Here is a 12354-nt window from a genome sequence, read left to right on the forward strand (position 1 = left end):
CTTCATTTGGACTTTTGAGTCAGCAGCTTCAGAAGTGTCCTGATGGATTGGAGGCCGAGCTCAAAAACCAGTGCATCCTCCAAACAGGCGAAGCTCCTTTTACGTTTTCTGTGATGTCAGAGCGTGTTGTCAGTTCCCATGCGGTCTGCATATTGTCTGTTTGCTGAGATCAGGGAACCACTCATCGCTCTAATCTCCCCGGTTTGCAGCATTCGGAAGGGTTAAAAAGGAGGTAGTTAAGTGCACAGTAATGCAGCCAGTTATATCAGAGAAGGATCTCTCAATAAGAATATTTGACCCATCAAGGGTCAAATGAGGTCATAAAAGACGGCTGTGCACTGAACCATTGTGATGTGATGGCAGTATTGAAATATCTGCAATGTTTTCTGCTTCTCTTGAAGCAGAGAGAAAAAAACACCTAAACCTGAGAGGAAATGTGATTTGTCACATGAATCATAGTAGAAGGCCTGGAGCTACTGATGAGAACACTGAGGCCTGATCCTCCCTAACCGATGATCTGCAGAGAAACATATGTAGGGCAGCTATTTCCAATGTTATTTATAGTATCTTATATCTGTTCGTGAACTTAAGAAAAAGAGATATAAAGGATTCAGTACTTGGAAACTCCAACTTTAGTTAGGATCCTAATGCCGAAAAAAAACAGCATTTCATTACTGATGAATTTTCTGATTTATTCAGTTAATCTTCTACTCCCAAAATACCTGAATGTCAAAATAGAAACAAAAAAAAGAGAGGTGATGTCCAGAAGTATTTAGTTTTATTAAACAAAAGACAGAAAACAGAGAAAGGGGAAGAAAATGCACACATTGGGAGATGAGAATACGTGTTTTTAGTAATTTAGTGGGATTAATTGAAATATAGTTTCAGCAAAAAATTGTATGCTTAATTATACAGGTCTGTAATTAAAAATAATCTAGGAGGGTTCATGTGAAGAATGAGTTATTTTTTTAGGGAAATTAAAGCTGTTCCCGAAACTCCTTTTTTAGTTTGTAGCTTAGTGATTAATGCCTGTTATTGATTTTCAAATCAAGCTTGAAGGAACTGCTCGATATTAAATGAAACATTTTGATTAAACTTAACTCATGTGGAATGAATTGGATCAAGATTTGGGAAACTTTGACACATCTTCACTACTCTCAGTGAATAGATGGTCCAGATATGCTGCAGAGTTCATGTGATACATTTATGCCAAAGTTGCAACAATTTGTGAATTTATTTGTCAATCAATGGACGGAAAATCAATTTGCAACTATTTTGAAAACCGACTGCTGAGTTGGAGTCAATTCTTTAAATATACATCATTCGTAGGTCAAATGGGAGGGTTTGGAATGGTTTAATTATCACACATCACGTACATGTCTACATAAAAGTGACCTGATACAAGGAGCTCACCCCGACGCCCAGCTGATGCTCGTTCACACACCAGTGGCCCAGCCTTCGGTTCAGCATCTCTAAAGGTCACGTGTGCACTGGGCAAATAGTGGACATTCTGCTGAGCCGCTTCCAAACGAGCTGAAGAAGACCTTCAGTGGGGCTCAAGTCTCTCTCACATTACATTAACAAAATAATATCTAACAATAGAAAATAACCGACGTGATCTGAGACGTCCACATGCATTTTTGTACATTTTTTGCAAAGCTACTGGTGGTTTGTTTTTTTTCTGGAGGGGGGGTGGTGGTGCAGCTTTATTGACTTCCTGCTGACCTTTGATCAACAAGTGTTATTGGCCTCGGCGCTGCGGGAGGGGAGACATCGCTGAGAGGTTTTCAAAGCCTGTGAGATGAGTGAGTCTGACATCAAACACATGGCCCTGGAGTGCACACGCGCTGCCCTCTGCACCACGCCGTCAAACGATGGAACCGCTCAGTCAGCAGGAGCGAGCTGTGCAGGAACATGAGGTGGAAGTGAAGCTAACGCGTGAACGGTCGCTGCGGGGAATGAGGGTCGGGGGGGGGGGGGGGGGGGGGGCGCGTCGTCGTCCTGCAGCTGGAGGCACCAGTTGATGGATGAGCCTCCGAGCTCGGTTTACCTTGCTAAACGAACCCTCCCCGGTCGCAAGCCCAGAATGCACTGGTGGGGAACCAGTGATCCCCCCCCCCCCCTCCTGTTCCCTCTGTCAGTGGCGCTTCCAGACACGCCCCTAAGTGCGTGGCGTGCATCAGTCAAACCGGTGCTTTCGTATGCCAGACTCACTCCGTACCTCTTCTCTTGGTGGTAACAGATGGTTTGATGTTGAAACGTGTGAATCCTACCGCCATCGAAATAAGAAGCAACCACTTGGAGCTGAATCCCTGCTCTGGATCTAGTGAACTCTGATCCAACTGTGATCAAACTGTCAAACCAGAAAGTAATGATCAAATAAGAATCTATATTCTATTCATGCTTTCTCTATTTCCACCCTCCAATTTTTAAAGTAAAAAATGTGAGGTTTCCTTCAGCCAGGTTTCCAAAATGTCAACCAGGTCACAAACTCTCGTTTCTCAGCTGAACATTAATGTAAGATGTGTTTCTTGTGCGATTTGGGGTGAGCCAATGAGGGAAAAGGATCCTCCAAACTACCAGAGGGAGACGTTGTTGTTTTGTTCGCCCTTTAAGCTTTAACCAGTTGATGAAGTCTGATATTGGAACAAGCGATAGACATTAGGCTCAGGAGGCACTGAAGCCATGTGTGTGACTGGAACCATTGCTGCTGGGCTCAAAGGAGAATGGCTCCATCTGTTGGAGAAGAGCTGACTCAGCGCTCCACCCTTCATTTGAGGGCATGCATTTCAGAAACCATCGCAAGTCCATTTGTGTAATGTGGTCATTTCTGTCTGGAGCATAAGCACCTATGTACAGGAGGTATTCATACAAACGATTGGAAAGCTCAGCTCGAGGTCCTTATTCGTAATTAATTGTCATTCAACGATTAACACGAAGACAGTGGAAATGAAATGAAAAGTGAGATTAGTGAGAGATCTGATTATCGTGATGTTACAGACTGGGATGTGTGCACATTTATGTTGAGGATTCTTTTGCAGTTGACATTGCATTTCTCAGCATCTACTGGAGCCTTATCTCTTGTGTGTGTGTGTGTGCGTGCAAAGAGAGAGAAAGAGGCGGTTTGAGGTCTCACTCTGGAAGTTGTTCAGGGCCGATAGCAGAGCCTTCACTGATCCTCTGGGTATTTACTACTGTCTACTCAGTTGCTGAGTGAACACAATCAAAGTCTTTGACATTCAGGGACAGTCTGAACACAAATCCCTGGGGAACAAGTTCACAAAAGAGCTCGCTGAGAGACGGGGAGTCAGATGGAAGACTTGGCAATCAAACCTCCAGGATCTGGACAGAAGGTCCACGGTGGAGCTGGCCAAGAAAGAAGAGTGGCAAACAAAAGCATGAAAAGTTGGAGGAGGAGAAGGCTGACCCAAAGGACCTTGTTCTTAAAATGAAGAAGAAAAAGAGAGGCTTCTTGTTTCCCAAGATGCACCACAGGGAGACGCGTGATGGCGACAGAAACCCGGGTTGGACAGCAGTTGTTCCCCTGTCCTCCACCTTCATCATCTCCTTCTACAAGACCACTTCCTCAAGTTTTAAACGTTTACCTATCAAGGTGTCAATCTTTTTTTTTTCCACTGTAGGACTTCATGTCCTTATCCTGCTGCATGTGATCTACCATCATCCCAATGCTTCACTTGGAATATTATCACAGTATTAAAGAGGCAAAGCCCAAGTATAACACCGAGCCAATTGAATTCCCGCTGCAAAGTCTCGCCGAAGGTCCGTCCTATTTGCTGGAGCAGTGAGCTGCATTTCCAGTGTTTAGACCCTCGCTGGAAGTTTAAAATCAGGAAATAATTTGAGACAGAAAAAGAGAGGTGTAATTTGAAAACACATCCCATACCTCACAGCTTATCAGGAGCTTCATATGAGCACATGGGATATGAGCCATGTTGGTAGTGATGGAAATGAATCTTTTTTTCCTCAGAAAGGTGAACAAACGCCTTGTTAAACTCAAACACCCTGATGGTTACTCAACAGTTACTGTGCCAGCATGTGGTCTACCAAGAAGCTCCTCTGCACACCGATCTTGAGTTTTTATCAGGGTTTGAATATTTCCTTCATCCCAGTGACCAAGCAAAAAATGCCATGAAACCGTATGTTGTACTGTCTTCTGTCATGCACCTACCGCCAAGACAAATTCCATGTATGTACAACATATTATGGCAATAAACGATTCCTGATTCCTGATGCTCATTTCTAAATACATGGTGTTCCTCTGCAAAGAACAAGCTGTTAGTGCCTTGACTTAATGTTGGAGAACAGAGGAAGATAAGAAGATAGGACGCTGTTCTAGATAATGTCTCAGTAACCTCCCCTCTGTGATCTCATTAGCTTCCCTGTGTTGAGTCCAACGTGCAACAATCTAGAAATCAGGTTACGTTTTAGAAGTATTATTATGTGCATACAGCACTTATCTGCTTTTTGTACTCGGGTTAAATACTAAACTACATTTAATTGTCTCCGTACTTGTAATAAAAGCACATTTGTAAATGTATGACTATACATGACTATGACCATGACATTGTAAATTTTTTTTTTTTTGAAGCATTTTATTTCTTGAACATGTAGACATTTAAAAAAAAAAAAATAATATTTAAATTTATTTAAAAATCAACATAGACATAGACCACAAAATTAGAAAAGTCACCTTTTGTTCAAGAAAAGGAGTAGAGAGAAGCAAAAGCTTATAGATACCCACCCCTATCAATAACATCATATCTATTCTTCCTTAGATCCCTTTACATCCTTTTTAATGCACCAAACTCCTAGTTCTATGAAGCGTACTGTGTGTACTTGTGTTGCTCTCATATCACAGTGTGCCTCTTTTCTCTTTGCAGTTCCTCGGAAACACAGAAGTTGAAACCCCAAAAGGCACAGAAGTTGTGAAGGATGCAGTCAGAAAGCTGAAGGTAAAGCCAGTCCTCTGAGTGAGCTGTAGCCTGAAGCCCATTGGTCAGGAGAGTCTGAGCCGGGGGGGGGGGGGGGGTGTGGGGTGTGGGGGAGAGTGACAGCCACTTCCCTCCATCAGTCACCGAGTAAGGTGCCCTTGTAGTTGTTGGATGCATAGAAGTGCTGCAGGGTTCAATAAGAAGGATATTTACCTGCCGTGACAGCTGTCGGTTCCTCAACTTGAGTCCTTCAGCCGGGACACTTTCAGTCGATAAATTCCAGCACAGCGTTTCAGCTGAGCACTTATTCTCAAGTGTAGGTATTTTAATGAAGCGCCGCAGCCTATTTTTGCATAGCTATATCCAATCTGCATATTAATGGGGATAAATGAATACGTTTCACTCATTTACACACAGGTTTGCTGTAATATTGCTTCCTAATAGATGCATTGATCAAAGCTGCACAACCCATATATTAGTAATGGTTTTAATTACTTTATGTAAAGTGAAAGGCGTCACTAACTCACAAAGAATGTTCATTCAAATTGGCAACTATTTGCTGGAACAACTAAAGTGGGCAGATAATAAGTTATTGCATTTAAAAAAATGGAAACCCAGCATTGACGCTTCATTTCATGAAGTCAGCAGCGCCAACCCTACTTTTGGCTTTGTGTTTGGTCTCCACCAACTCAATCAAACAAAGGAAAGAAAACATGCCTCTTTTGACTAAATGTCCCAGCGTCTGGATGTCCGTGTGCCATTGGGTGATTGGCAGGTGGAGTCCATTACTCATCAACAGTAGCCTCGGGTACATTTCAAGACCTGCTGTCAAAACCTTCCAATGTTGGACCGCATGTCGTATAGTAAGCCACCTTATTTTGATCCCTTGAACTCATTGATAGCAATAAAGATGATTACGCCAATAACCAGAGGTTCACGTAAACATAATTGTCCATTTGGATATTACAAATGAGGCCTTATTCCAAATGTAGCATGTTCAGTTTAAGGATTTGTTGATGTTATTTATTTGCTTTACATCGTGTTCATACTCTCACCAACTGACCAGCAGGTTCATTTCTGGTTGGTCTTCCAACAGTCAAAGTAAAGCACGTACTCGTGTGGACGAGCAAAACACATTTCACCTGACAAAGTGCTCTATTTAGAACATTTTTGTACATTCCGAGAAAATGTTTCAGTTTCTACGCTGTTGGTATCTGGGTATCTTGTGGTTTTCCAAAATAAAGCGGAGGATAGTGATGAGGAGAACATTGCATGCACACAATGATATGTCACTAGGTATATTGCAACCCTATGAACTTGAATCAAATGAAGGGTTTCTTCATTATTCCTAATAGCGCTGTCACCACCCACTTCTTTCAAGACTCCGTTCCCACAGCTTCTTGTGCTCTCTGCCTCTCATTGCCAAGAGTTGAATTTGTGAGGCCACTTGTAGGGGGGGGGGGGGGGGTGGGGGGTTTCCCCCACCTCTGTTAAATGGCATTTGATCTTAAAAGCCTGTGTGGAGAGCTAGGCTCCATGGTTACTCTCCCAGATGCACTGGCAATTAAGAGTTAGGGTTAGTAATCGTTTCCAGAGATCTTTGGAGAAGGAGACAGCCCCTGGAGACGTGTCTCTGTGGTTTAGGTCAAATACTGTAGTCTCCTCATCAGCTAAGATCCGTTCATGTGGGATTTTACTGAAGCAAGACGGATCTGCTTGAATAACAACTTGGGGCTTGCAGACATGTTCTTGTCTGCAGGCCACAAACTGATGAAAGCCTAAGTCAAGGTCTTACAAAGACCGAGTGCATCCTTTCACCTGAAGCCTTAAAGTGCCATCGTGTTAAGAGACGCTAGACCTTGTTGACCTCATTTATAAAATCAACCTCCCCTCCTCTACTCAGCCTCTAATGCAATCTGTAACCAAAAACCCCAGGTTCCATGGGGGTCATCCCGCTGTACCCCAGCATGTAATGAATGCTAATGTGTGTGTGCTTAGGTTATTGATCAACAGCACGTTACGTGCATAATTTTCTGAGGAGAGAATGTTGTGTTTCAGCTTGTTCTGCAGAGGACACACCGGCACTGATGTGTGCAACACTCCCATAGTTCTACTGCTGTATCATCCTTAGGAATGTGCACTGACCCCATCTTTGCCTTTGTCAGTTTCAGAGACATATCAAGAAGTCAGAGGGACTGAAGACCCCTAAAGTGGAATTGCAGATCTCCATTTATGGCGTGAAGATATTGGATCTCAAAACAAAAGTGAGTCAAAAAATAGAAATGCTTTTTGTTGCCATGACGCCCGGGGCCTGCTGTCAAAAGCCACTATGTAGAGACAGAAGACATCCATAAACAACATGACGTCCATGTAACAGTGAAGCACTGTTTGTTTTCCAGGATGTGCAGCATAACTGTCAGTTACATCGGATTTCCTTCTGTGCGGATGACAAAACGGATAAAAGGATATTTACCTTCATCTGCAAAGACTCCGAGTCCAACAAACACCTGTGCTTTGTGTTTGACAGTGAAAAGTGTGTAAGTGCCTTCAGCTTCCTTGTGTTTACAGTGAAAGAAGGAGGCAGAATGTTTAATGTGTTAAAGCCAACCACCATCCGTTCCACTGTAAGCGGCCCATTGTGAGCGAGTCCTGTTGCCGCCCTCCCGCAGGCAGAAGAGATAACTCTCACCATCGGCCAGGCGTTTGACTTGGCCTACAAGAAGTTCCTGGAGTCTGGAGGCAAAGACGTGGAAACCAGGAAGCAGATCGGAACCCTGCAGAAAAGGGTTTGTGTCCCTCCCCGCGGGGCTTAGCTCGCACAGGAATTCACTCAAAACGTGCAGCACCACGCTGACATTCACATTCATTAATGCAACGCTTGTTTCTATTGATTGGTTGGAATCATGGGGCGAAGACAATTAAGCTGCGTCGTGTACAAAGTGTCATTAATGCTGTAACGGACCGGAGCGCGGGGAGCTCGCCCCGTGGTTCTGTTTGTATGGCAACTTCAGTCAAACACTGGTACGAACCTTTTACCGTGAGTGACAGGAGGTCGAACTTTTTTGAAGAAAAATCATTTTTATAAAGTCAATGTTGACACTACTTTGAAATCCATCAGTTCACTGGCTGGCATTTTCTGAAGCTTTCGTCTCCATCACTGGTTAAAAACTGCTCAGTTGTCATGGAGATTTATCCATCTTCCAACACAGACAAGAAGACCTAACAAAAATGATGGAGACTTATTTCATGAGAGATGCAAAAAGTGAACTAGCAGTAGACCACAGGAAGTCCGTCATAATTCATGTTTCAAAGTAAAACTGCTTTGTCTTTCATGCAGATTCAAGAGCTGGAAACGGAGAACTCTGAGCTTAAGCAGCAGCTTCAAGACCTTGAAGAGCAGCTGATGATATCTCATGTGTCACCAGTGAGGACAAACACACACACAGACACACACGCAGCTTCACTTCACGCTTCAGTCACAACAGATTCTATGAATGCTTTCTATGCTGCTCATACCAGAGTTATGCTTCATTGTCTATGAATGTAGTAATGTATACATTACTATCACTGTTCCTCAGTAGAAGATTGGGGTGATTTCTATATGAGGAGATCTGCATTGACTGCAGAGAGAATGTAACTGTAAAAACCAGTCATTTGAGATCCAAATGTTCTACCCAAAAGTACACAATCACAGCCGTCTTTTGATTACGGAAGTTAAGCCTTTTTATGCTTCATTTGACGACGTATTGCTCGTTGGATTAAAGACCTCCACCTGCAGGCCGACGGCGCGTCTGACGCAAAGCAATTACTCGCCTGATTGGTCTGATTAGCTACGTGATACATTGTGCATGTTATTGGGCTGAAGCCAGTACCTGTGACAGCTTCCTGCGCCCCCCCCCCCCCCCCCCGCCCCTCTCAGGGAGCCTCGACCATGTTCCTCTCTGGTCTCTCTCTCACTGCGCCTCCTCTTTTCAGCCGCTGCACATGACCGAGGCGAACGAGGCGTACATGCTGCAGAGGCCCTCCTCTCTCTTCTGGTGCCACAGCATCACGTCGCTCTCCTGCCTGGAGATCTCCTCCCTCACGCTCACGCCCATGAGCTCGCCGGAGTCCAACGGGCTACTAACTCCTCCGCCTGCCAAACCCGCCCTGCTTCCTCCTAAGCCTCCCGAGGGGTGCAGCATCCCGCGGCCTCGCGTACGCTCCTTCCTTCCTTCCTTCCTTCCTTCCTGCCCTTCTGCTTTTACCCTCCTTTTTGCTTTTTTGCTTCTCTCTGTGTGAGGGTACAGCAGCGTGACCTTAACCATTTCCATACAGGCGGGGAGCATCTCCATAAAGCCGCAGTCTACAGACGTTTTCGACATGGTTCCCTTCTCCCCTGTGACGGCGCTGGTTCCCACGATGGCCAGTAACGGCTGCCCACCCCCACCACCGACCACTTTACCACCAGACATGAGTGAGTGTTTCCACTCTTAAGATTCAGCATCAATAATTACATGGCTGACTTGCAGGATACAAAAGAGGCGTCCATCGGCGCTCTGTTTGCTGTCGCCAGGTAAAGACCTGTTTGGTGCCGAGCCGTTTGATCCGTTCACCTGCGGCTCCGCTGACTTCCCTCCGGACATTCAGTCCAAGCTGGACGAGATGCAAGTGAGTGAAAACCGGGCTTTCGGCCCAACTGCAGCGAGGCGGGTCAAACAGCGCTGTCCCGTCCGTCTTATTATCTGCATCGGCCTCTTTGAAGTTAAACACTTTCATGAGTTCCTCCTCAGCTGACTCTGTTATCAAATATCAGTGTGAGGTATCAGTGACATGAAACCAGTTACACATTTATTTAGAAATCGATTAGCATTCTGTCTCCATGTTCCCCATGTTTTACATACAAAATACAGTTTTATTTTACAATACGTCTGATTGAGCAATAAATAGTCAGTTTTTTTTGGCCATCGTTGTGTGGAAGAATAAAAATATCGCAGACCACCTTTGTTTAGATTACTTGTTTCGTCTTAATTCCTTTGTGCTTTTTTTCATGTTCTACTGCTCTCCCGATATTGTTATTCAAATGTGTTTTATTGTCTGAAAACCACTGCTTGAGTTCAATAGGTCAAATACAGTTAGGGGTGTTGGCATCCTTTAAACATGGCTGTATGATGAGAGAACAATGACTGTAATCATTGCCAGTAGGAGGCAGTGTGCACTGAACACTTCCTCTAATGTCTTCCTCTTCCTCACTATTAACAAGTGAATGCATCTCTTGTCCTTTCCACTTGTAGCGTCAGAGATGGTTTGTACTCTTGGCTCTGCTTGGATGTCCATGTGGTTGTGTCTTTGTCTCGCATGTCTGTGGAGGACGCTGAATGCTCCCACTCTGATGGTCTAATCGATCTCTTCCATCGTCTCCACAATGTTACTCTTTGTTCCAGTAGAGATTTAGTGCACCGGCCTCAAGCCTCATTGCCTTTAATTAGTAGCTTTTTTTCACCAGCTCCGTAGCTCTTTAGTTAATGAGCTGCTTGTGCCAGACTGAGACTTTCTAGTAATAAGTAAAAAAAACATGTTGATTTTCAGCTAATGATCCCTTTAAACTATGCTATAGCTTTTGGAATAGATATCCAATTCTATAAACTCTTGGTGCAATATTACAATAAGTACAAGTATGTTTTAAGTTGAAAAAAATAGCTTTGAACTTTCTGATGTTTAGTCCCACTGATGCTTCTCTCATTAGCTGCATGCCTCATTGTTCCTGCTGAGGTTAGGACCCTGTACACATTGTACATTTTGCATGTCTGAACGCATGAGGCGACACCAGTGTTTCATTCCCTTTCACCCTCAGCGGTTTAGAGACATCCCATCGCCTGCAACGTGTACATGAATCCCACTTCCTGTCTAAAGGGCAACATGTGACCCCACAGAGACCAGTGTCACTGGATGTCACAGCTGTTCTCTGGCTTGTCTTCCAGGAGGGGTTCAAAATGGGACTGACCTTAGAGGGCACCGTCTTCACTCTGGACCCGCTCGACAGTCGCTGCTGATGCCATGAAGATGCTCTTTGTTGCGTACTTTTAACTCGTTTGTATGAAGAAGTGCCAGAATCCACTCCACTGTTGAGTCAAGATGTCACGGTTTTCATCTTGAGGTTTATATGCATTTGCATTTAGATTGTTTTTATTTAGAATATTTCAAGGTAGACTCGGACCCATTACAGAAAATAACTATTTTTGTAAAAGAAAAGAAGAGAGAGGATTTCTGACAGATGTAAATAGTTGAATATGTCCAATGGTACACTCTGTGACAGACTTTTCTTATGAAACGATTTGTGTGAATGCACTATTTGAACTTGTATCGTTAACACATTCCTGTTTGTATGAACACAAGCTGGCGGAGAAGATTAATGGCATTTGTATCATTAGGTTTTCCCATAACAACTCATTATTTTAATTAACATTACATAGTTAATCATTCCAGTTTCTGCTTTAAGGCTTCCCCATTATTCCACCTTTTTTTGACAGTTATTTTTAGTTTGTCCTGTATTGAGTTGCCATTTCAGTATTTACTTTATTTTTAAATTGTAATCATTTTAGTCTCCTCTTTTCTTGCACCAGGAGTCACTTTTTTGGACAGCCTCTGTCTATATTCACAGTGCTTTTCCATTTTTTTCTTCTTTTGGTTGCATTGACTTTGCTGTTACAGATATTAAAGAAAATCTTTATGCGAACACGGCCTCTTTGTTGACTTTTGGCTTTAAAGTGTTTTGTGATTTAAATTGTTTGTGTGCTGTCAGCAAGTGACAGAACTATGCTTTACATTACATGTCATTTAGCTATGGGTGGCCTTCTGGGCCCATCAGCCCACCACTTTGGTGCAGATTAAGACCTCAATGGCCATAACAACCTTCTTGAGCCAGTCATGGTTCCCATTGGATGAACCTGCTTTCTGTGTGTGATCCAACCCGCAGGTCTAATGTTCCTTTGTTTAGTGAAAGCAATATTTTGTTTAGGGCCGGGACTTTAGCGCGTTAATTACGATTAATTAATTACACAAAAAATAACACATTAAACTTTACGCATTTTTACACTTATTTTTTGCACCGCGGAACGTTTCTCACTGGATGAGTTTCGGAGGGACCGATTATACTGGAGCACCAACTAGCGTCCATGACTTCAGACAACAACAAACCACAGTGAACATGAACGAAGAAGCTGACGAGACCGTGTCGGGTGGCCCCGTGAATGGGAAATCTTCTTATAACAAACACACGGATGGAAGCGTCGATAAGAGCGTGGTTGTGTGCAAGCTGTGCAACAAGGAATTCGCCTAGTTTACAGAAGGTCTACTTAACTATAGGCTACCTGAATTTCTGAAAGTACTATATTTCTAAAAATGCTATTGCTACACTTGTCTG

General features: G+C 43.6%; 1 protein-coding gene across 6 annotated transcripts in view; it reads left to right on the forward strand.

Annotated features, from left to right (window-relative positions):
* gulp1a (GULP PTB domain containing engulfment adaptor 1a) overlaps positions 1-11667 on the forward strand; it is a 46231-nt gene extending 34564 nt beyond the window's left edge. For 3 of the 6 annotated variants that reach the window (XM_037487749.2, XM_037487754.2, XM_037487752.2), the window contains exons 4-12: positions 4902-4973; positions 7118-7216; positions 7352-7489; positions 7622-7738; positions 8290-8376; positions 8928-9149; positions 9270-9408; positions 9508-9602; positions 10226-11667. In XM_037487749.2, coding sequence (XP_037343646.2) covers positions 4902-4973; positions 7118-7216; positions 7352-7489; positions 7622-7738; positions 8290-8376; positions 8928-9149; positions 9270-9408; positions 9508-9602; positions 10226-10309 — 1053 coding nt within the window. In that variant the 3' untranslated portion in view covers positions 10310-11667. The remainder of the gene's footprint in view (positions 1-4901; positions 4974-7117; positions 7217-7351; positions 7490-7621; positions 7739-8289; positions 8377-8927; positions 9150-9269; positions 9409-9507; positions 9603-10225) is intronic. The other 3 variants (XM_037487750.2, XM_037487755.2, XM_037487757.2) reach the window with 3 other exon arrangements.
* Positions 11668-12354: the final 687 nt, after the last annotated feature.

The sequence above is a fragment of the Pungitius pungitius genome, chromosome 10 (assembly GCF_949316345.1).
Source record: "Pungitius pungitius chromosome 10, fPunPun2.1, whole genome shotgun sequence".
In the NCBI taxonomy this organism is placed as follows: domain Eukaryota; kingdom Metazoa; phylum Chordata; class Actinopteri; order Perciformes; family Gasterosteidae; genus Pungitius; species Pungitius pungitius.